Source organism: Melanotaenia boesemani, chromosome 12 (assembly GCF_017639745.1).
Source record: "Melanotaenia boesemani isolate fMelBoe1 chromosome 12, fMelBoe1.pri, whole genome shotgun sequence".
NCBI lineage: Eukaryota > Metazoa > Chordata > Actinopteri > Atheriniformes > Melanotaeniidae > Melanotaenia > Melanotaenia boesemani.
The window spans coordinates 11817579-11842903 of record NC_055693.1 but is presented as its reverse complement, the minus strand read 5'-3'; the positions used below and the strand labels follow the sequence as shown (position 1 = coordinate 11842903).

The 25325-nt window shown below is 39.3% G+C and overlaps 1 protein-coding gene across 7 annotated transcripts in view; it reads left to right on the top strand.

Moving 5' to 3' along the window:
• The window catches only part of tbc1d4 (TBC1 domain family, member 4), a 33678-nt gene extending 19124 nt beyond the window's left edge, over window positions 1–14554 (top strand). For 4 of the 7 annotated variants that reach the window (XM_042001808.1, XM_042001810.1, XM_042001807.1 and 1 more), the window contains 11 exons: window positions 976–1133; window positions 2038–2250; window positions 3108–3110; window positions 3559–3720; window positions 3871–4029; window positions 4874–4974; window positions 5069–5212; window positions 8431–8590; window positions 8729–8898; window positions 11256–11432; window positions 12045–14554. In XM_042001808.1, the coding sequence (XP_041857742.1) occupies window positions 976–1133; window positions 2038–2250; window positions 3108–3110; window positions 3559–3720; window positions 3871–4029; window positions 4874–4974; window positions 5069–5212; window positions 8431–8590; window positions 8729–8898; window positions 11256–11432; window positions 12045–12275 (1678 nt within the window). In that variant the 3' untranslated portion in view covers window positions 12276–14554. Of the gene's footprint in view, window positions 1–975; window positions 1134–2037; window positions 2251–3107; window positions 3111–3558; window positions 3721–3870; window positions 4030–4873; window positions 4975–5068; window positions 5213–7971; window positions 8129–8430; window positions 8591–8728; window positions 8899–11255; window positions 11433–12044 lie in introns of those variants that run through there. The other 3 variants (XM_042001811.1, XM_042001809.1, XM_042001813.1) reach the window with 2 other exon arrangements.
• Window positions 14555–25325: the final 10771 nt, after the last annotated feature.

The following is a 25325-nucleotide window of genomic DNA, read 5'->3' as shown; positions in this document are numbered from 1 at the left end:
TCATATTTCATCCTATCACAAATGGTCAGAGGCGTGCAAGATCAGGGGGCTGTTTGTGTTAAAAAGGATTAGTATGAGTGATTCTGGGGTGAAAATAAAGCTTTGGAGGTTATTCTTTTCATAAACACACATATTTGCCCATTTGGAGGGGCCTGTGTTGATCAAATGATACAAACCACACAAACATTTCAATTAAAAATTATAGAGAAACAAAATGGCAAAAGTAAATAAATAAACCCACACTGAGCAAATAATTCTGCAAAGCACTGTGTTCTAATCAAATAAACCAGGCAGTAGCAGTGTTTCAAAATACTTAAATAACAAATGCATAGAACTATTTTTAGCATACATGCATCATGTGATGCATGATTGACATATAAGAAGCAATGTATATGGTTTTATTGGTTTGCCTGTGTTACATTTACAATTAAATCTTATCTATGTGAAGCCCAGTCTTTAAATAATATGGACATTTTCCTGATTTGTAAACTCATGATGTTGCACTATTAAGTTGTTATTTGCATGTATTGAGAGATTTATGGAGATACTTATGACAATTACTGGTAACCCACATTTGTTAGATTGTTTGATATGAAATTTTACTGCTGGTGTTAAATATGCAAGGCAGCTGTTCATATGCACTAACAACTGTTTTTTTATTCTTCACCAACAAGCAACTTCTTTCTTACTAAGATCAGTGATGCATGTGACTCAGCTTGTCTATACACTGATTGAGCTGCTGCTTTATTAACAAGGACTCTAGGAATCACTGTATGGCTGTTTGTTTTCCTCATCTTTAACATTTTATCATCAGTTCTTAGTTTTGCTGTTTGTGGGTAATTCTGAGTGTGTGTGTGTGTGCGTGCGTGCGTGATTAAGGATTTATGTGTGTGCAAGACTGCTAAAAGAGTGTCTGTGTAATTTGACACCCGAGTCCTGTTTAAGGTGTCTTTGACTTGGTGTCTTCTCTTATAGCAATGGGGAAGGCAGGAAAAGGACCCTGTCTAGTTGCAGCAATGACTCATTGAGTGGAGGTCTCCCTCAGACCCCACGCAGGGTCTCCTGGAGACAGAAGATTTTCCTGAGGGTTGCATCACCCATGAATAAGCCATCTGCATCCATGCAACAGACAGGTGTGGTAACATGATCCTTTTAGAAGGAAGGCACAGCATAATGCTTGATAAATAATCCACAAGTGCACAGGATATGAGTTCAAAACAAGAATAAATGTCACTGGAACCGATTGTATACATTTATGCAAAGAGCAGGAAGGGTTGAAGGGAAGCTGAAATGGCTCTTCCTCTTAGATAATATTTCCAAACTTTAGGGAGCTTATATGCTGGCAATAATACCATGTAGGCTAACAAGCATCAGCTTCTGATAACTGTTGTGTTTTCTAAGAAATACTCTCTGCAGGAGTTACACAACACACAGCCATTAAAAACCATCTAATGTTATTTAGCTCCTCCTTTTGAATTAGGCATCTGACAGTGAATTTGCTGGGTCATGTAGGTTCGATGCCCAGTCCTACGTGAATCTGTGAGGTTTGAAGGCCAGGTCAGGGCTTGGCCTCTGTTATAATTCACAAGCTGTTCCAGAGCTCTTTGTGGCTCATCTGTGTATTTCTGTCTCATCAGTCCAGTGTTTTTATATATATAGATATATATAGATATATATATATATATCTATATATATCTTCTTTTTCTTTATCTACAAAATGCATTCCTTTATTCGCCAGTGAACTAATACTTTTTCCTTGAAACATTTATTTTCCCTGAAAATAAAATAACTTGCCTTGAAACATGTTTGCTGCAGCTGTGAGCGGCCCTGACGAGCAGTGAGACATAAATCTTGTGTAATAAAACATTAAACCACAAGAAAAGCTAGATTTTAAAAAGGAGCTATGCACTATAATACTTTGTAGACTTACCATTGCAGAAAAATCTAATTTGTTCTTACATTTATTATTATTATTATTAGTATGACTATTACACTCCCTACATGACGTCTACTTTGGATTTTTTGCTTTTTCTTTAGACCACTCTGATGCTGCTGAGCTGCTGCCTCTATCTCCTCATGCCGTGGACTCAAGCCTGGACCCTTTGAGGCACCTTTTGCCTGTTGCACATGATCAGCTGTCTGACCAGAGGCCTAAGAGGACAGGAGCTGACTACCGGACTCTCTGGAAGACTGCCATCCACCAGCAGATCCTACTGCTGCGAATGGAAAAGGAGAATCAAAGACTTGAGGGTCAGTATAAATCGACACTGTGCTGCAAATTAAGTGTGATTCCTGTTGTGGAGGAAATCCTTTCTTGGATGACACAAACAGAGAACATTTGAGCCACAGCCTTGTAGCATGAAGTATGCAGTGATGAGTTGTGTAGTTACTGTCATATGAAGTAATTAGATGCAATCATATGACTTACTGTTGAGTTTTGCTCACACAAAGGGCTATTGTTAAAACTCCCAGTGAAGATATTTATTACAGTAAGAACTGAAATGCTTTCCAGTTTTCTTCACCTTTGGGTGAAGTTTTATATTCAGTTCTCAAAACATGCTCCAGCATTTTAAATCTTGTAATTACTTACTGAAGCTGTACGTGCATGGACAGGGATTGAGGCTTTGAAGGCAGTGACTCTTGAAGTTGTCATTTCTGTTTATTTTTGAATGGTCAAATGTTGCTAAATTGGTTTGAGATTTTTGAAGGACAACTTTATGAGTTTTGCTTTAGGAGCATGTGCAGAACAGATCATTTAAAGTACATGTAAGCAATTTCCCCTCATGGGAAATGAACAGTAGGAGCATTATTAAAGTGCATTTTTACCTTATATGGGGCATGTAGTTTAGTGTATGCCCCAAAGCCTTTCAGTACTAATTCTTTTCACAATTATCCATCTAATAATCAAAAAAAGATACATGTTTCAGAATGTAAATTTTTTTATGCATGCAAATCGTTACTCACTGACAGGAAAAGTCGAATGGGAACAGTGCAAAATGAACCTTTGGACACACATGCTATACACCAACACGTCTCTTTTCCTTTGTTTGCTACAATGACATGAATGCTGGTCTGAGGACTTAACTGTGAATAACTGTTTTCCATAGAAGGTAAGCAATGAAAACGGAGCTTTTGGGCATCAAGGCAGAGGTTTTGCATGATGTTGGTGGCTGGCTGTCAGTGATTCAGTTCAACTTTTTGTTTTGCATGTTAAGGGATGATCATACTTCACTGTGTTTGTGTTTCTTTTATCCTTTTGTGAACCTGTGACCATTGTGTCAATGTGGCCTCTCCATTTCTTCAGCATAATAAGGTTGGAGATTTGGTGTCATTGTGGGGTGTTGTGTGTTTCAGTTACATAGTAAGCTATCTGTGGTGACAGTGTGTTGAGATAAAAGGTTTTAGGGTCTGTTTCCACACTTGCTTTCCTTTTTATTATTCATATATGGTCCTGTTTTGTTGCTCTGGAATTTGTGGCACTACGGGAGAGTTTTACTTGATAAAACAATGTTTGATTTCTTCTCTCGTCTGTTTTTTACCTTGATGAATGTGTTACAGCAAGCAGAGACCAGCTGCACATTCGCAAGATGAAGCTCGACTACCAGGAAGTGAGCTCATGCCTTAAAGAAGCACAGGCATTGTGGGAGAGAAAATTGACAGCTCCAGGCAGAATGACAACCCTACAAGACAAGGAGGAAGTAAATCGTGCACTCTGCCAAGGTAAAGGATGTGCTTATGTCTATTTGATGCAAAAAATAAGAACAAAATGAGAATTAAAGGAGCTAAATTTGATTATTTGGGTGTTAAAATATTTAACATAACTTGTGTTCTTTGTGCTTCTGATAAAATCCACTTGATCTTTGTGTCCAGGAGTTCCAAAGAGCAGGCGTGGCGAGGTCTGGTTGCTCCTTTCACATCAGTACCGCCTGCAGCACAGACTGCCTCAGCGTCAGCACGCCCCGGACACTCCCTACCATGACCTACTCAAGCAGCTCACTGCACAGCAGCATGCCATTCTGGTGGATTTAGGTGTGCACGTTTGATTTGATCTTTGAATAATCTGGACAGCCTCATTGAGATTAAAGTCTCACAAACAGCTTGTTAAATATGTTGATCCTGTTTTCAGAGTCTGTATGACTCTGAGATGGTAATGTGGGTTTAACAGCAGGATAGTGTGATCGTCCTCAGATTTTGGTTTAGCTCCTGTTTAATTTCTGTTTCAAATGTCCTTGGGTTTCCTTTGTTCGTTGTCAGATTCTCAAATATCCTGTCCTAGATGGTCATTGTGTCACCTTAGCTGTTCTTTATGAGTTTTGGCTCTCTGGTACTTTGCTAATCTTGCCTTTGCAGCTCCTTTAGTTTCTTTAAATACCAGTTCCTCCACCTGCCTGCCTAGTAATCATGTATTTGAGTCCTTTTTCCTTACCTTCTTCTGTCCATGGGCAAGACAGATAGTTGTAGTCACAGGTGGATTGTAGTGTGTATCTGGTCTTACCATATTTAAAAGTAATTTGGGATAAGGAGTGTAAATTGGAAAGACTAAACAGAGCCTGAGCTGGGGTTGAGCCTGGGAATGTTTACCTGTTCTGTCAGCAAAGAAATAAACAATGAAGCATTGATTTGAAAGAGTTGTGTTCATGTGCATTGTGAACAGCAGCATACTAATGATAGATCCTTTTGATAGACCGTTTTTGACGGTGTGATTGACTATCTTCTGCAACAACAGTGTGGGTTTAGTCTTTTAATGATGAAAGCAGTTAGTTAACCTTGGCTTTAACTACAGCTAAAGAACTTAAGTGAATACCTTTACAAAGCTCTTCCTTAATGCAGCTTATTATCTTGAGGAAAGCTTATAGATTTGTGTCCTCTTTAGGCCGGACCTTTCCCACCCATCAGTACTTCTCAGCCCAGCTCGGTGCAGGGCAACTTTCTCTCTACAACCTCCTGAAGGCCTACTCCCTGCTGGATACAGAGGTACATACTGTAATCCAATTCATGAAGCCACTCTGTGATGATCAGTAAATGAAATGGGCTGTACATGGCGTGTGATCTCTTTTGTGCTACGTAGGTTGGCTACTGCCAGGGTATCAGCTTTGTGGCTGGGGTGCTGCTGCTCCACATGAGCGAAGAACAGGCTTTTGACATGTTGAAATTCCTGATGTATGACCTTGGCATCAGGCGGCAGTACAGACCTGACATGATCTCTCTGCAGGTCAGTGCACGCATGAATTATACACTTTAACATGTTATTTGAATATAAAGGTTCTGACTACTGATGTGAAACAGCAAACTTCAATATTAATCTAACTCAAACATTATTTTTTTTTGCACCAATGTTGAATTTAGAAAACTCAAATTAGAAACAAATCAGTTTTGCTGAACTTGTGAATTACTTGTGTTTTATATGCAGTTGTCATCACTACATGAGATATTCCTTCATTAGCTGTGCATGCTCTTTGCCATCCATGGTGATGTGCACGAACTGTTATGCATTAACTACAACAGGTCAAATAAAAGTGGTTTAAAAGGTTATGCATTCTTTTCTCCATTTGTTTCTGAGTTAAATTTATTTTTAGTTGTTTGACCTTCCATGATGTGTGGGTTCTTTCCTAATTCCTGCACATTTCAAATGAGGAATTCCTCGTGGTCGGTGTGGTAGAGGAATCCAAAACAAAGCTAAGGGTGGTGTGCCAGATGCTGGCTTTGACACTACCTTGTGGAATATGCACAATAAGAATGTGTGGGATGTTAAGGGTAAATGAAAAATAATATGAATTGAAATTACAAACATTTATTGATTCCAGATGCAGCTCTGCCTTCAGAGAAGTTATGGAACTATGTAACATATAAATCCAAACTAAACGATCAATTAAACCCTTTATTTAGTTGAAAATACTTAAAAGAAAACACAACAAATATGGAAACTGAGCAGTTTAGTTGTTTCTTGAAAAATATGTAAAAACAAAATGTATTATTTTGAATTTGATGAGACATATTTCCATGAAGTTGGGACAGAAAACTTCTGTCACCACTCTGAAAGATGTGACCATCCTTGTGCAAATACTGTAAGTTTGCTAACACTAATAGATAATTCTGTAATTGTAATTAATTGAAATTATTATCTTCAGGCAGGTCACCATATTATTATAAACTATCTCCATCCAGTTATATGATGATGACTGGATGAAACTAATAGAAACACAAAATTTCCACATCATTTTTCTAAATTTGACATATATTAGACATGTATGTTATGTTTCTGAATTCACTTTCAATAAATGTCTGGTAAACTTTAAAAGGGCCATTTAAATAAGTAAAATTTTGAAAGTGTCTTATCATATGGGATCATAAATTGTTATCTGCGTAATAGGACCTGACTGATATGGCTTTTTGAGGCTGATACCGATTCTGATATTTGGCAGAAAATTTCTGATTACTGATTATTCGGCCGATTTAAAATAAAAAAAAAAGAAAAAAGAATAAATTAACTTTTTGGTTCATTAATGTTCATTAACGCTTATCTTTGATAGAGTTGTATTTTATATATAATGATCTGGCACTAATTGTAACACCTAGTGAGTTGCTGTTGCAGCCTGTGTAACGTTAGTATTTTCTGACAAAGTAAAACTAAAGAAAAAGCTGACCGACACAACGAAGCACGCGTCACTCATCATTACACATGGCAAACAGAGTTAAACTGAAACTGGAGAAATGCTGAGTCTTTAATTTCACAACATTGTTATAAACGTACCTGTTGGCAAGCTCCACTCAGCCTACTGCTGTAAAGTAACCTGGCTGTAGCTGCTAGCTACCCTTGTTGAAAAGACAGGGGGGTGACTGTAGTATTGCATGGAGTCAGAGCTTCATCTATTGGACAAACGCTGCAAGGACATGATTCTGCATGACTTAACAGCATTTACTGTTTTATGAGAAAGTAAGAAACAGTGGCCGTTGTTTTGCCAGTTTTTGAAAAGGGCTAATATCGGCCAATTTAATCGGCCTGCCAATTAATCGTCAGGCCCTCTTGTGTAACATTCATCATAAAATAATTGTTACAGCCTTGTATCAAATACAGATACTGAATGTTCATGGTCTTCAGGACAACACATCAAAAACGCATGTGAGCATGAAGTCGAAATCACTGCATGGGTTTAGGAACTCTTATGAAAAACCACTTTTAAGTGAACACACTGGCAAAGTTCATTCTCTGTTACGCAGTAAGAGATTATGTAAACGATTTCCAAAAAAACTGTCCAGGTTTTAGACACATTAGAACTCAGTCTTAAGAAGTTGCGGATCCTGTGTCTTCCCCATAAAAGAGAACAGTGCAGTTTGTTATCAGCATGGAGTTCAAAAGCCACATTCTGCACTCATCACAACAGCATGAAAGACGTCAGGTCCTAAACTAACATTCCTGCAGTCCACACCTGTTATTCAGAGAAAAATCATTATGATAAAAACATGATAAAAAAATGCATTATGATAAAAAAAAAATGATAAAATAAAAATAAAAACACAAGAAAGGAGGCTCTATACTGTTAAGCAGTTTGAATCATATTTTTGAGCAAAAATAGAAAATTGTCTCATGTTAGGAACCACAGCACCTGCTCCCCTCAGTTCCCCAAACCTTCATGATGTTTCAAAACAAGATGATGCAACACACTGCTTAACTTCTGTATTTATTTATTTACAGAATTTAAGTGATATTAAATCATCGTTGTCAGCAATGATTGAACACAGCTTCTCAGCTTTTTAAAACAGTATTTTTGTTTTGTTTAAAAATAACTTTCCCAGATAGTAAGAGATGCAAATTCACCTTTCAGCAGCCATCTGCGTGCTGCAGGATGGTTCATGGGTTTTATTAGGAAGCAACAGCAAACATTAGTGTAGTTTCTCCACCTCCCTGTCAAACCCCACCTGCTCTGTTAGCTTCAGTTAAACATCAGCTGACTTTGCTGGAGTTGAAGCACCAGCAGGCGTGGTAATGTTTAATCTATATCAGGTAACCATTCAGCCAAGCAGCTTCCTCCTGGTTCTCTCTTCACTGCCGCTATGTTCCCATAAGACTAATCCAAAGTTTGAATTTATGAGAGGTGTTTGTGCTTTTTTCTTCGTGGTTCATTACAAGGTAAAGGGATTACTTGTTTTCCTTGTAACAGTCAGGAAACTGTAAGAGCAATGGCAAGCTTATTTTAAGCCTGAGCTAACTTCTACTTCTCTTTTTTGTCTGCTGTTCTTCTCTGTAACATATCGTTAACACAGCTCCTTGATGCTTGTCTCAACAAGTTCCTTAAATAACACTAATACAAAACTTGATCTGTCAGTAATTCTTAGATTATTCTGAGATGCACTTTCCTTTACAGATCCAGATTTACCAGTTAGTTTGACATGTTTTGACATGAGCGTGTTTTATCTGTTTCGTTATCCCAGATTCAGATGTACCAGCTTTCCAGGCTGTTGCACGACTACCACCGGGACTTGTACAATCACTTTGAGGAGCACGAGATCTGTCCAAGCCTCTACGCAGCACCCTGGTTCCTCACTCTCTTCTCATCACAATTCCCTCTCGGATTTGTGTCCCGCATCTTTGGTAGATTTTTAGAATAATGACTTCTGCATTCGCTCACAGCCAAATGCTTAAATGTGTAGTTCTGCTTTGAATAGATTACGATGTGGAACTAATTGCAACTAACAAGACTAATTTGTTTCTGTTCTTTTGTTGTTACAGATTTTGTGTTTGTCCAGGGGACTGAGGTGATCTTTAAGGTGGCCCTCTGTCTGCTGAGCAGCCATGAGGGGGAGATAGTTGAGTGTGACACCTTTGAGAGCATTGTGGACTATCTGAAAACTACACTTCCCACACTCACACAAGCACAGATGGAGCAAACCATTGCCAAGGTACAGAAAGGGAAGTCATATGAAATACAGTCACAAGTTTCTGGTTTACTAATGACATCATACATCTTGTCCATTAGAGACTTCAAACTGTGTTTTCAGCTTTCATACCGCTGACAGCAGGCATGTTTTTGACCATTACTTATACCTTGATCCAGCTTCAAGTACTGGATTCTGCTAATAATCAAAGCATTTTTGAATGACAGGTGTACAATGTAGCAGGGTATGCTAAACTCCAAATGACTGTGGATACCTCCAATGTATGTGATTAACACACGGCTGATTATCATATAAATCCAGGTACACAATTTGGGGGTCATTTCCTTATATTGCACTGATGATATGCACAACATGAATAAAGCAGCTGCAACTTACCAAATGAAATGAAAAATGTGAGACAGCAACAGAGCAGAATGTTGCAATGGAGTGTGTAAAAGTAGTCCAGAAATACATTTAATGGTGCATTCAGTGTCACCACTCAGCAATTAACAGTTGATACTTTATGGTTATTTTAAAAGTTTTATTTTAGAATTTATGTTTTTAGATGTTCTACTTTTGCATTAATTTTCACATTTCCTTAAATATGTTCAAATAACTTCAATGCACTTTGGGTGTATAGTTTGAAATTACAGTATATGTAGTAGGAAAATGCAAGTATTGGACTGAAGTGGGTATTGGCTGATTATCAGGCAAATGAGTCTGATCAGGTCAAACATCTTGATCTGGACATCCTTAGTAACTATTTTAGTTGTTTATTGACATTTTATCAACGTCAGGTGATATTCTCACTCTGGTAAAACTGATCTCAGAATGAGAACAGTTTTCATTACTTTCTGAATTGTAAGTAATAAAATAATAATGTTTGAGTATATGTGTGTTAATGGAGGAGAGCTGTGGTCTCCTATTATAAAAAATACTGGTATTTTCATGCCCTGTCATAAATTCTATGCACTTTCCAAAAAAGTCTCAGAGACTAAATAAGATCTAAACTAAAAGCAAAACTTTTTAACTGAAAGTATTGCAGATATTATGTGAAGTGTTAAAAGTGAGAATCTACGCACAAGTTTATCAAATGGCAATAAATGTTTTATACGTTATGTTTTTGCAATGGGGCAACAGAAGAATGGAAAAATAAATATCGATAAGAAAACATCTAGCAAAACATCTCTGGAGTATGATTAATTGCCAGTTAGCAACAGATTGCTAAATTGATTGTGAATATGAAGAGCTTCCCAGAGAAGCTGAGTCTTTTAAAAAGTAACTTTATTCACAACCATTTTTCAAACATTAAGAATTTTCTTTCCTTGAAACAAATTTTTGCAAACATGGCTGCTCTGTCCTGAGAACTGAGAAGGGGAGGAGTCACCCAGCTTCTTATCAGTGTTCACACAAGGGTGATTAAGTGCATCAGTGACATGACTATGCAGGTTTTTGAGAAACAAATCTACAGTCCAGACCTCTTTCTTTTGTTGCATCAGCTAAAAATGTTCAACTACATTCTGCATGTATCTGAAATGAGGACGATACCTTGAGCTTTCCATGTGTTTCCTCCCCATTTTCAATTAAATACAGGTTTAATTGCCTTATAAATAATTATTTTAACCTAATTTTTTTTCTTTGTGTCCCAGCTTTTTTGGGAACAGGGTCCTCAAATATTGTTTTAGGTAGGCAGTCATCAAGCATCTGATTAGAACTAATGTTAAAACAAAATAAAAGGAACTGATTTGTTTTCTTCAAAGATGTTTCACCTCACATACAAGCAGCTGCTTCTCAAGACTGTCAAGGTGGAAAAAACACCCCAGAAGAGTTTAGATCTCTGTGACTCCCCACTAATCAGAACTGAAGAAGCCATATTGTTTGAATATGCAGTGAAATGTCTGTAAACCTAAAACAAGTCCAGTTACCTTCTTCTTAACTATTTGGGGGGTGTAGTGCATGCACATTGTGCTTATTTTCTGCAATGCATTTTTTTAAAAACAGTAACAAAAGATACTATTCCATTTCAGTTATGAAAGCTTAAAAAAATCTAAAACAACTAAACAAATTTCTGCATTACAGTATGAACAAACATTACTTAAATTTTATATAATGTTTGTATAACTGGTTACAGTTTAGCTACCATTGTTGTTCATGTTATTGCAGGAGCTGCAACGTTGGAGCTCAATGATATATTTCTAATTATCTAGTAAAACTGTGAAGTTACACAAAACATGCTGTTGTGATGGCTTTTTTAATGTAACAAGTCTTTATGCAGAAATTTGTGTTGCAATGACTCATTGCTGTTGCAATATAAACAAATGTGCAATGACTTGTCATTTGAAAACATTCTTGATGGCACCGTGTTGCATTTTGATCGCCAGGTCATGGAGATGGACATATCAAAGCAGCTGCATGCATATGAAGTGGAGTACCACGTCCTTCAGGATGAGATGTTGGATGCTGGACCGCTGCCAGACGACTCTGACCGCCTCGACAAATTAGAGAAGACAAACATTCAGTTGAAGAAACAGAATATAGATCTGCTGGAAAAACTTCAAGTAAGGAAGAGAAGGGGCAGACTCACATTTTTAACTTCTATGATTACTTTAAATGATTTAAAGATACCACAACAAATGTTAGGCATGATTTGTGTTACTATCCTTTATGTAATGTGGGGAACCAATGAGAAACTGTGGAATTAAAAATTTTGCACCATTGTTCTGTGGCAGTATCTTAGATTGTCCATAGATGGCGCTAAAACACCAGTTAACATCACAATGAGAAAAAAGGAAATGGTAACTACACAAATGCTCTATATTCTCCAGAAACTTCTTATCATTTTATTGAAGTGTGAATCTATGGAGGAGGGCTGTTAAAGTCACAACTGATAAGGCTTATTTTAGTGTAGGTTTAAAAGTTATTGAGATGCTGTCATGTTTAATGGGACAAAGAAAAACAATATGTCAATTTCCCTATTAAGAGATTCTCACAAAACCTGGATTGTGTATGAAATCTAATCATATTTGATCACACATGTTGCAATGTCATATTGTCAAGAGTTCTGTTATCTCACTTTATAACTTATGTGTTTTTTGTTTACTCTGTAACACACATGCCAGTGTGTGTTTTGTATCTGTATTTACTGGGGGCTTGATAATTCTTTCCTCCAGGCTGCACGGCAGAAGATTCAGACCCTGGAGACGAGTGTGGAGAACTTCCTCTCTCGGGAGAGCAAAATGAAGCACATGATTCGCTCCCTGGAGCAGGAGAGGGCATCTTACCAGAGAACCATTGAACGCATGCGCTCGTGCCTTCCCCCTGACGCCCTGACAGATGTGGAGATGACCCAGATCAAAACAGGACCCAATGGGAAAGCCAAAACTGCAGCCAAGAAGCCTTGATGGTAAACAAGGGGCTGGCTGTGGTGGGCAGGCGCATGGGCAGATACTAAAGTTGACAAATGAAGACTGCTGAGAGGAAGGCTGCTGAGCTCCGCTGCAGCTCTGTGATGCTGTGCAAGAGCATTTTGTAAATTCTGTGATGTTGTGAGACAGACAGACTGTATGGAAAACACCTTTGTGATATTTTCTTTTTTCGCCGATAATCAAGCAGTGGGAGGACGGTTTCAGTTATATTAGACAGAAGAGTTTTTCCATTGTGCATAAAAGCTTCCGTTTGTCTCATGTGTTTCACTGCCTGTTTGAAGGTTGGATCAAGATGCACATCCTCCTTCACTATATGGATCACTTTTGCCTGTCACAGGGTTTTTTTCAAAATTGACTCAAGTATGTTTGAGAAATATGTCTGCCTTTGAAAATATTTTACAGCACTGCCTTAATGGGGTTACTGCTTATCTAAAGCATCACAAAAATCAGTAAAGAGAAGGTGCCTGTTGGCAGATAATCCTTTGGACCTCAGGGTCATCCAACAGCCTTTACCAGTGTCTGCGATCGTGGAGTTTTCATTCTCTTTGAACTTGGGTCTGTGATAGACGCATGGCCTTGAGCTAGTTACAATGCTTTTTAAATACATTTTATTCACTTGAAAGTTTTTGTGAATGTAATATCCTTCCAAAGATCATTGTGACTATCTTTTTTCACCACAGAGACATCTAGGCACACATTTGTCTGTACACTGTTTAATATCTTGTCTCAGCATCGCACCACTGCCTTCACATGAAAGATCTTCGGTTCTTGCATTTGCTTCTCTTCAGAAAAGGAAGCGTTTCTTCCGAAGCTCTGGCAGGATGTGAGGTTGTCTGCCTCTTCAGTTTCCTGTGTGACTAGCCGTGTAGTCGCCTCTTTTTTAGAACCACCTTCAGACTCTGAGGCGGAGCTCACACTCCCCAGGAGGTGCAGAATAAACAGACGTAAGGTGGAGAAGTGATCTGAATGTACATGCGTCTGTCAAAAAAAAAAAAAAAAAGCTGGTTTGGTCATTTTGGTTTTGTCAGGTTTTACAGAGCTAGCAACACTACTATTGAAGTTTCTAAACACAAGTAGTTGTTGTCTGGCTCAAGAAGTGAGTAGAGAGACAGGGAATCGGAGCTTTAAAACACTTGAGGTTTCCTTTCAGTGATGATGAGTCTCTCTTGATGCTGGCTATTAAATACAGCATACACACACACACACACACACACACTGCACTGAGCTGGCTGACTATATGGACAGACAGTTTATATGACTTCAAAGAGTATTCCTGGCTCCCTCCTCAGTTATTTTTTATCCCACCTCCATGTCTGACTCACCATCATTGCTTTTTATTGAAGGCAAAACAGTCCCGGCCTTTTCTCCTCTTTCAGAAAACACATGAAAGAAGTAACAGTATTTATCAGTCTTCCTGGCCTCAGTGACAAGCCACAGTGACATATTTTTGACTATTTTATTGTAAAGTTTTTATTCAGAAGCTTTAGTCCTAGAGGACATTATCTCATCCAGCCAATGCAGTATGTTTGTTTAGCAATCACATGCAGCATAGCACACTCCCAGTGCACTTGTCTACTTAAGTTACAGCAATTATTTCACAGCTTGATATTTCCCATTGAGGTAAATCAGCTTTTTTTTTGGTCATTAACGTGTCCTTTTGTTAAAGTGTGCACCAAACTTTTTATACAGACAGTCATCTCTGAACTGTGTGGATTCAGCAATGCAAAACATATCAAATGGCTCATTTTAAAATCTGTTGAAAGACGTGTCAGATGCAGTAAATATGCAGCTTTTGCCTTTATTTTGCTTGATGGCAGCACTCGCGCATCAGCAGAAGCAAAGATGTGTTTTTTTCCCCACAGAAAATTAAGGAATGAATTTACCCAGAATAATGTGTTGTATTATAATTGTGGGAAGGCTTTTTTTCACTACATCTTAACAGCATTGTTTAGGTTTCTGCAAAGACAAAAACTTGAAGAGCTACCAAATACTGGTTTTAAAAACTTGAGACACTATAAAATCATCAATGCTCTTTTTTTTTTTCTTGTGCCAAAAAAAGGCCTTTCTTCTCTATAAACCTGAGGTATAAGTTTTGTGTGAAGCACATTGTTGTGGTCAGGTATTTTACATCAGGTGCTCTGAGTCCTGACTACTAAGTAGTGCTTGTATCACTGTGTTATAAATGTTAAAATGAGGGCTACACAGAAGCAAAGAAACTGTCATGAATGCTTCAATAAACATCACCTTGCCTTGTTTTCTGTCTACTCATGTCCAAATGTCTTTCCAGCCCAGTATGCTCTCATAAAGAAATCATGTTTCTTTAGCACTCCAAGTGTAGGATGTAGCCTCAAGCTGAGATGTTCTGTGTAGACGTATTATTGCGTAAAAGGCCAAGGTAAGCTTCGACAGTTTTAGAGAGTCTATTTAAAGGCCTTTAAAACATTGTTCTTTTGTTAATGCCTTGGGCAAAGTGAACTACATGTCTCTATTGGACTAAAAATCCTCAGTGAAACTGTTGCTCTGCAAAGAAACATAAAACCTTGTGTACATTTCTGAATTACCCACAATATAGTGAATGGAATAAAGAATTTACCCAAACGCTTGTAATAAATAGCATAAAAATGCAGCAGTTAATTGAAATACTATTGCAGCATACTGTTATGGTCATTTTATGAAACCATAGCTTACTGGTATTTCACTACATTGCACTATAAATTCCAAGTTTAAATGAACATAATATCAAAAGGTAAAGAAACATTTGTATAAATACTTTCAGATGAAAAAGAAAGTATACCTTTACATATTAGAACAAAAGTAAAAATCATAGTCTTGATTTTTACGTTTTTACTTTTAACCCCAGATGAACAACAACACATGACATAGTTCACTGTGCCATCATTTATTAACAAATTAACAAACACTAAGGCAAGAATGCATGAGCAGCCTGTTATAAACTACAGCAGGTTCACTCTTACTGCTTCTACTGGAGTTAAGACAGTGAGTAGCAGCTGGGTGCTGCATATCTGCTAGATGAACTGATTATCATTAATATCTGATCTATAAAAGCAGAGGTTTTGGCAGTTTGCTACTCTGGAGGCTTCAGGTGTGTGTTAAAAAAATGTCACAGAGGAAAGACATCAGCTGCTCATCAGTCTGAGGTTATAAATAATTTCTGAACTACTAGGAGTCCATCATTCCACAATAAGAAAAATTATTCAGAAGTAAAAAACTCAAGATATGCTGCCAAACCTTCCAGGAGTGGACATCCCAGCAACTTTACCCCAAAGTTAGTATCTTAAAATATCATACTATCTAGCACAGTGGTAGAAGGGTGAGGATTTGAGCTTTTGCAGCCACAGTTGCTTCTTGCCTTGCAGTTGTTAAGTCAACTATGAACTCCTCTGTATGCCAACATATACAACAGCCAGTGTGAAGTTGTCTGTGAGATAGCTAATGCTTGACCACAGATGGGTCATGAAGAAAGACAATGATCCCTAGAAGAGTGCACCAGCAAATCTACAACACAATGGATAAAAAAACAAAATAAAAGAGTGAAAGTGTTGCAATGACTACAAAGTTTGTACCTCAAGGGGAAGTCGGCGATTAAGGAAATTAAAATGAGAGATTTCATTCAGACTATATTATTAAAAAATAATGGATTAATGGTTAAACCAATTAATAGTAAATAAATAAAAACTACATAAAAGAGACTGCATGTAGTATTTTCACTCTAACTTAACTCCACAGACATTTAAACTATGAGTTGTATGAAGACACAACTGCAACACAGATAATGTTAATTTAATTGATAGTGATACAGTAAATAAAACTGCCCTGAACACATTTCAAACATGATGGTTGGTGTAAGGAAAAGGTCTCTTCATCTGACTGGGCTTTTGAGACACTTAAAAAAAAAAAAGAACAACAAAGACTAGCACCAACGCGGATTCCCTCTCAAGCTTTTTCTAAATGTGTAGTTTATAAATAAGAAGCACAGGGGGGATCAGGAAGTGTTTCATCGGCCCAAGGAGGGGCTTTGAAAGATAGCAGCCATAAGCTCAGTCATTGTTTTCCTATAGGGGTCTAACCCAGAAAGGACTGTTGAGTGTTGCTCTGATCAGCCTCTGCCAAGCCTGGAGCTTGTCACACATAAGACACACAAATGACCGCCAACCAGGAGCCTATCGCACACTAAACAAAAGGGGCCACATTCCTTGTGTATTCCCACACAAGGACACATCCTGCAGCAGGGGAAGAGTTGGATACTGGGTGTCCACAGGGAATTGGCCCAGAACAACACTTCCTCTGCCGAAGGTCTTATCAGCTCTGTTTGTGTTGTTTTTGCTCTCCATCTTTGCTATCTTCATCCTTCAACCCATCTCTACCTCCCACTCTTCTTCCCACTCTCCTCATCCCTCCTATTGGATTTGTAAGGCCTGATTGGATACTTTGGTAGTATGATTACTGCACTGTGCAACTTCGAGCAAAAAATGCTAAAGTGCTGGTGTCTAGACAGATATTTTGTTTAATGGCAATTACTCTTCCACTTATTATTTGACATACACTAATGCATCGCACAACCCATTGGGCTTTAAATTTGTATATCAATAGAATCAGGACTGAATGTCAGCCGAATTTGATGGAAATTTGAGGTTTTTGAACTGTTTTTAACTTGCTAGCTGATGGTTTATAGCTATCATGGAGAATGTAGTGTTCCTCCTACATTATTACTCACCTTAGCTGAGCTTTAAGATGTTGATTATTTAGCTGGGCTTCTTTCTGTAGCAACAGTTGGTCAGTTCATAGCAGACTTGTACCTTGATGCTTCCCGACTTGTTCCTGGCTATCTGAACCAATTTCCTCTCAGCTGATAGAGGCAGTCTTAGTCTTCCTCCAGATCTTGACAGAGTTGCTACATCTCGGACTAATTTGTTAATCCATTTTAATATTTGGAACTGATGATCTTGATATTGGCAGTTGTTTGGAAATGGCTACTTGAGTTTTCCTAACTGTGTAAATCTACAATACTCCCTCTCGAACAAACTCTTTGTGTAGGTTCTGAAAAGCTTCTTGCTTTAATCACCTATAGCTACAGTTATGTTTTCATATACTTTACTTGTTGCTGGTGTTCTTGTTTATCTCAGTTTGTCCTCTTATAGGTGCTCCTGATGATTCTCTACTTTGTTTTCTTACAGAAGCCATAAGAAGTTTTTGGTTTAGTTTTTTTTTTTTATCGGTGTTGCACCTGGTTATCTGTTTTGGTTTTGATTGTACAATCGTTGTTGTTGTTTTCTATTTTTGTATCGTGTCGCCTTTTTTTTCTCCACTTTTTACTTCTCTCTGCTCCTCACTCCCCTTCTTTTGTTTATTAATTTTTTACACAAAAAAGAAAGTAAAAAATAAACTTAATAACAACAACAAAAACAAAATACAAAACTAAATGAAAACTAAAAATCAACATCTTTAGATATTTCCTTTAAATTATTCTGGTCTGAAAAAAGGAGGGCTGTTCCTTCTATCAGGCCCAGCATTAATATATTCAGCATTGTAAAATAAAGAACAAATAAGGGGATCCTTATATCCACAAATCTTCATTCCTGTTATATCCATTAAGCTCCCCTTTGGTAAAGCAGAATTGTTCAGCTCAACACTGCAGCCAGACTGTCATTCTGCTTGATATATATATCTCGATTACAAATTAGAAGTTAAAGACATTTCACCACTAGTTAATAAATGAATAGTAGTGTGAAAGTGGAATGCTTTCCCTTTCATTATTTCCAGAATCTGTAATGAATTAAAACTTGCACATCAAACTATCATCTTTCTTTTAACCTGCTCAGACATGAGGCTAAAACTTTGTTTCTCAGAATAATAGAAACAGTACATAAAAAGCATTTGAGAAGTTAAACCTTTGTCTTGACTTTGTCCTGGTGTGTATCAGTATTATTAAAAATATAGTAGTGTGTGACACTCCAGGTCACAATGCGTGAAACAATAATCAAAAGATTAATCAAAGATTAATTTAAGCTAAATATTACCATGAAATTTATGTCACCACTGATCTATAACAATACTCCAGAAATAAACTGTATCTGTACTAAAATTAACAAAATCATCAGTTCATAAAATAAAAAGTTGTTCCCAAGCAGCTTTTTATGGGGCGTGTGTGTTCGTGTGTGTGTGTGTGTGTGTGTGTGTGTCTCTTTGGGCATTGGACCACAGTCTTAAATAAATGAGAAGAGGGAGCTGACAGTATAAGCTAGTTGCAATAAAGGAGTGAAAGGGTAGGAGAGAGAGAGAGAGAGGGAGAGAGGAGTAGGAGGAAGAAGGAGGTTAGAAAGGGTCCTCCTGCCTTATATGGGAATTTATACTGCTCTGCTTGTGGCGCAGTCTCAAAGCTGGAGTCAATTCAGTTGAAAACACATGGTCAAAGCTGTCAGTGCAAGGTATTACAGGTCATAGAATACTTTGCAGCAATTCAATTTGAACTTTCCAGCATGTTTATCCATAATTCAAATCAATAATGTGGCTCTCAGGCAAAAGGGTAAACATTTCAACACTGCAGAAACTCGCCTCAGTGGGCTTGTGTGAGTGGCACCAGGCTTGCAAATTCAGGATCTAGAGGTAGTGAATTTGGAGGATGGAAACTGGGGTAAAATTTGGAGGTAGTTAGTGAGGGAAACAGCTGGAGGGGTGGGACAAAGAGACTCAGGTGGCCTCAGTTGAGTCCAGAGAGACAGGCTCACTCCCATGAGGACAGGAACTCACTCACACACTCACAGACTTAGGCACATTTCACTGAGTCTCAGAGTTCAGTTGTGCTTTGATTTCTCTCCCTATCTTTCCCAACTCTGCAGATATACTGGCTGCTCCAGCTCTTTCAAATCTCCTTCATTGTCTCCTCATCCTCTGAAACTATGAAATAAACACTCCACAGTAACAGCCTGAATTCCAATCAGCTATCCGCACAGCGCAGGCACTGGTGCGCTTAGACACACAGACATGTTTTAGTTAGCACAGTGACAGATTTGCTTCCCACAGAGTGTTTTTCTTTGTCTGTACCTGTCATGGATGTAGCTGCCAGAAGGGGTGATGGTACACGGCCACAGCCAGGAATGACAGAGGGAATAGAACAGTAATGAACCCATAGAAGAAACAGACCTGAAAGTACATGTACTACTCCTATTCCCATGGTCAGTCCAGTCCATTCCTTTGCTTCTGTCCACTGAGAGCAGGTAGGTCCACAAATACTGCCTGGAGAGCCTGGCTTTTAATTACATGCCTGTCATGTCTAAACCCTCCTCATCTCTTTTCTGACAAGAGCCACTCTTTCTCTCTTCACCTTCTCCCCCAGTGGTCTGGCACACACACTATCAAAAATTCCCCTGGGCTAGCTGCAGCACATACTGAGAAATAGCGCCTGGCTTACCTGATCAAATGCTTCAACATCTGGGGAGCCTCTGGAGACCTAAAGAACACATTTAGTACCCTTTTACTCAGGGGAATCACAGATTTATATGTAGCTACATACACGTCCAATTTGAGCCATAAACAGACACGATGCCCACACCCAACTTCCCCATTCCCTTTTGGCCCTCCGCGCTGGCTGACATCTCAAGCCGAGCTGGTGCACACATACTGACGCTCAAAAACAAGGTTAAAGGGAGGCGAAACTCACACACCATAAGTAACATGTCTGAAGATCTAATCGAGGCTTTTTCCACCTGGGGATCCCCAACAAATGTGACCAAATTCCCAGGTGACTGAAATGATCAGAGTGGAGACTTTGCGCCTGAGCCCCTTCTAATCGCATTATCCAGTGGCTATATGCCTGGCCTACATCACCTCAGCAATGAGTAAGAAAAACACAGGCTAGAGAGGAGGAGAAAGACACTACGAAAGTGTTGGCTGGGCTGAATGGAGGGGGTGGTCAGACAGACATGGAGTGAGTCAGATGAGCAGATATCCTCCTACATGTGGGTCCATCAAATAAAAGTGCAGATTACACGTGAAGATCAAGTACAGCACAGACAGTCCTTGAGCTGACTTTATCTGTTTGTATGTTCAGGGTCAAGCCCTGTAAGATCTTGGCATATGGTATCAGTGATAAGGGACTGGGTGTGACATGTGGATGGAGGGTCTGACATCATGCTTTGCAAGTATGTTCTACCTTTTCACAAGGCCACAAAGGACATAAACACAAAGAATCGGTGGTGGGCAGAGCCTGGATATGAGTGACTCAGTGCACTCTGGACACATGCTGACGTCAGCTTGTGGAAACTCAATGAAAGCAAAGAAATTTGTTCAGGGTAGAGTCTGCCAGAAATTAAAGTGTCCACCACCACTAACTCTTGTACAAACAATAGTTTCTCTGGGCATAACATGGATTTGTTCAAGAAACTCAACAAGTTCTATACAGTGATGATAAGACTTGGTCTTGCAGAGTTCTTATCCTCCCTGTTCTCTTTGTTTTTTCCCTCCAACCAAAAAACAGCTGTTCCTGTGAGCACAGACCAACACACTGGGTTTTATTATGCCAATCTGACATTGCTGAAGTTGGGAGGGGAGACAGCTGTACTTGTGTGGCCCTGGGCGCACCCATCATTAGTGCCAGCCTCACTGATCCCTTCCTCCATCCATCCCATGTTCCAGATCTCTGTGCCTCTTTCCCTCCCTCCCACCCACATTGTTTTTAAAACAACGCCACACCCTTTTATAATATTTTCTGACCTCATTTCACTGCGAGTCTTCCCACCTGTCCATCCATCTTAACAAGACACTCTTGCACATCTTCACCTCCCCACTTCCTGCCAGTGAGAGAGCAGAAAACAACCTGTGTTGCTTTGGTAAAAGGCTGAGTGCTTGCCACTCAAGATTTTCTTGAATAGATAATTTTCAAATTGATTCAAGCTGGGCTCACGTCTAATGGTCTGTGTGGGCTCTAATGTGAACAGGGGATAATCAACACCCTGTGTTTCTGAGCTTTTTTGTCAGTCATTTATGTTTCTGTGTATCCTAGTGCCAATCCTTCCTTTCGTTTTTTCTTTCTGTTTTTCACACATCTCACAAAGCCTGTTCCAACCCATTCTCCTCCACACCTATACCTCTCTATCATTTACTGTGATGCTATATCTGTGACACTTACAGGTTGATTTCCCACTGTGCGTCATTAGCCTTTTCTCTCTCCTCTTGGTTAAACCCAGTGAGTACATTCTGCTGTTTGATACAGAGGAGACTTGGGGAGCATACAACGTTCATTCAAGTGGGATGGAGGTCTCATCTACATTTCTATTAGCCAGTGAATTGACAGCATTGCTCTCTAATATCAAATAAAAAGATTTTGTTAAATATGACGCAGTTTCTCTCACAACCTGATTTTTATGTCTCTGCATTGAAGCGATACTTTGGAGATGTCAGTGAAATTTTTTGGCACATGACAGCAGCCTCACCTCCTTGAGTCCACCATGTGACACAAGTGGTAGACAAGCCTGCACATGCCGGATGCAGTCAGATGATACGACCCAGTACTGGGCTTGGAAAGATGCTTCATGGCTGCAGGCTAGAGAAAGATCATCCTTATGCATACAAAAAAGTCTGTCATCTTCCTCTAAAAGTGTGTCTAATCACAATGAGTGAGGTGTAATTAATGTTTCACTAGTGCTGCGTGTATGTGCTGTCGAGAACCGTGGGTGAGAGGATGTAGTGTGCGGTCTCTCTAACAAGCTCCCACTCACCCCAGCGGAGGCAGGCAGGGAAGGCTGGAGTGACTGCGAGGCTGTTAGAGCAAGTGGGTTGCGTTGGACGTGTCCATGTCTGTGTGTTTGAGTGCGTGAGTGAATCTGTGTGAGTGTGCTTGTAAGTGAGTGTGTGTTACTGTGTGAAAAGAGTGCATGTGGGTCCTTTTGTGTGTGCTGTACTGGGATGTGGAAATTGAATGGAGCCTTTCAGTTCTACTGCTCGTCTCCCCGGGGGTGAGAGACTGGTTGCCATGGTTATCCTGGAATCCTGCCGCTAATGGGTGGGAGTTTGTGTAGCTCTGGCAACCTGGCCTGTCTAGGTTGGAGTACTTGTACATTTGTGTGAGTGTGTGTACCACGGGGGTGTGGTTGGGTGGAGGCAACATTCTAGGACACAGGAGGTCACACATTTGAGAACACAAGCGTCCATTCCTTGACAGTCCTACTTGTAAAACACCATCTCCTGTAATGGATACTTGTCCTTTATTCAGTACTGTACACGTAAAACATTAAATGAAATATCCATGTCTACTAGCAACTCTCTCTCTAAGTGATGATCACAGTGCTGTGTCTCTTTTATTTCCTCCCCCAGCGGTGTTAAACTACAAGCACGACAGACATCATAATCATGCAGTGATGAAACGGTTGTCTTCTTTTACAGCATTATTGCAAGTGTAAAACATAATGCAGTGAAACAGTTAAGCCCTGCTCTCTTGTCATCCCCATCACCATCCTTTTACCCTGAGGCAAGTGGGACTCTGAACTGAGCTCAGAGACCCCACTGAACAGGAACACAGTGGATAGTGGATAATGAGAACCTCCACACAGAGTACATTAGTACAGTATAGAGGAAGACACTCTGTTGCTGAGCACTCCTTTTCCTGTGCAGCACCAGTTATAATCATTATTATAAAAGCCTGTCAACAATAAGTTCCACCTCACAAACACATGTGTGCATATCTAACAGTGTATGCTTATTTGGTTCTATTACTCAAATTGCATTATGAATTTGACACAGTGTACTTGGATAGCGGTGAAGCAGGGCATGCACAATTGTGCAGAAGATACATGCCCACGATATGCAACGTGACCAGATAATCCTGGTTTTCCTATTCCCAGTGTTCTGGTTGAAGGGATCAGTCCCTGCTAGTCACACAGATGTCTTGGCTCCTTTTCCCTTTTGGAGGGCTGATCCATACGCTGCACAAACCCCTGTGGATTTAAAGGAACTTGGCTAAGGAATTTTCTCTCCTCTATTCCAGTCATTATATATAGCCAATTCACTGCAGCCTGGAAACATTAGGAAAAATGTTTCTTTTGTACAGCATCCAATGAGCATAAAAATAGAAAATAAAAGCTAGAGCAATATTATGATTACGATCACGCATGATACTTTCAGTGTGTGTCTTGGGAATGAAATCATATGTCAGATAACTTCTGACAGGGTCGACGTGGTTTGATTCGTATCTTAATGTTTCGTGAAAAGTATACAGATCTCCTCAAAACACAGTGAGCAGAGGCTCAAGAATGTGGGCTGGACATGTGGTGAAACTCAACGAGTCATGGGGGGTAACGGGACCTTGTAGAGCCACCCCGTGCTCCTTAGCCCAGATTTATGCTGAACAGTTACATAATTCAACAAACACGTCCAACTCTGTTGCTGAAATGCAGCCTCAGGCCACCCTAATACTCAGCAAACAAAGTGAAAAGCATTTTCAGTATTAGTACCAACTAATTATTGAGTCACTGGTAAAAGTTAAGCATCTGTCTCATATTTTGGCTTACAGATCTTATTTTAAAGATCTGTGAGCCAAATATGTGTACATTTAGATGAGTAAACTTTTGTGTTTGTCTTGTTGAATGAGTATCTTATCATCTTATGTAATGCATTCCTTTCCACTCTGCTGCAATAGCAGGCAATGAACAATGACAGTATATGTTATAGCACCACTATAGAATACTCCCATATCTACTTTTTAAGTTGTCCTCAACAGAAACTTTTTAATCAGGACACTGTAAACAGTTTCCTCAGCTCTTTTAGTTTGCATGTTCCTGACTCCCCTCCTCAATACTTTGCCTTTTTTGATATTTCCACTCACTAGCCCAGACAGCCTCAGCCTTGACTCGGGGCCACCCTATGCTCTCACTGTCCAACTATTTAACTAACCACAGTGAAACAGCTTTAATTTCAGCTTGCTGCTCAGCCTGGCTGAATTTGTAAGATCGCTTGGGGGTCTTTCTGGAAAGCCGTTGTATGGGGTCCAACAGGCCATGCAGGCAGACAAGGGAGAACAGCAGCCCCGTGCAGTTAGATCTCTGAGGCCTCAAAGACTCATAACGTCAGTCAGAGCAGCCTCCTCTGGGAGTCATTCAGTTAGTTATGGTGCTTTTAAATGCTTCTCTCCGACTTTGCCATGGAGGTGAGAGTTATTGAGTAGCCAACAGTCCTTTATTGGATAACAAACCCATTTAGAGCTTGTTATGAATGAGTTGGGTGTTGCCATTTGTCTTATTATACAGGCTACCCTCAGATAAAAATATGATTATTACAGTTTAAAAAGGTAATACCTTGATCTACTTTCATAGACTTGGCCATCTTTCTTTTTATATATCAAAATATGTTACCCACAAAATCACATTGTGTGGACATGAAGCCATGGTGCCTCTCCTAATATGGCATAAAGTGAGATAATATGAGTGTTCATGAAGAGAAACACTACGATGGACTGGCAACCTCCAGTATCCAGCTTCTCGCCTGCTAATTGCTGGGATAGACTCCAGCTTTCCTAAGACCCTGAGTTGGACTAAGTGGTATAGAAAATGGATGGATGGATAAAGACAAAAAAATTCCCATATATGAAGATCTAAGGTAAATCTATGCTCAGAAATAGTATTTGTCCCTTTAAGCTACATTATCAAGCAGTTATTTCACTTATATATCCCTACCAAGAAGTTAAGAGGCCATATCAGTCTAATATACAATACTGTAGTTGTCTTTTAAATAGATTCACTTGCATTGATAGTTACCAACAGAGAAAGAGGAGACCTCTGCCAACACTACACAAAGCAAAATGTCTTCAAACATTGCATTACCATTTTTTTTAAATTACTTGCTTTGTAATCATTTTCATCTGTGCAGCATGAGGTAATACTCAGCCAGCTCTGTTGCACTGACCTGAAAACACACTAACCAACACCCAGATGTGATTTATTTGTTTTTTTGGTTTCGAATTGGCCTAAAGGTTCCCCCAGTGTGTTGTTGTTTCAGCATTACAGCATCACAGCTACA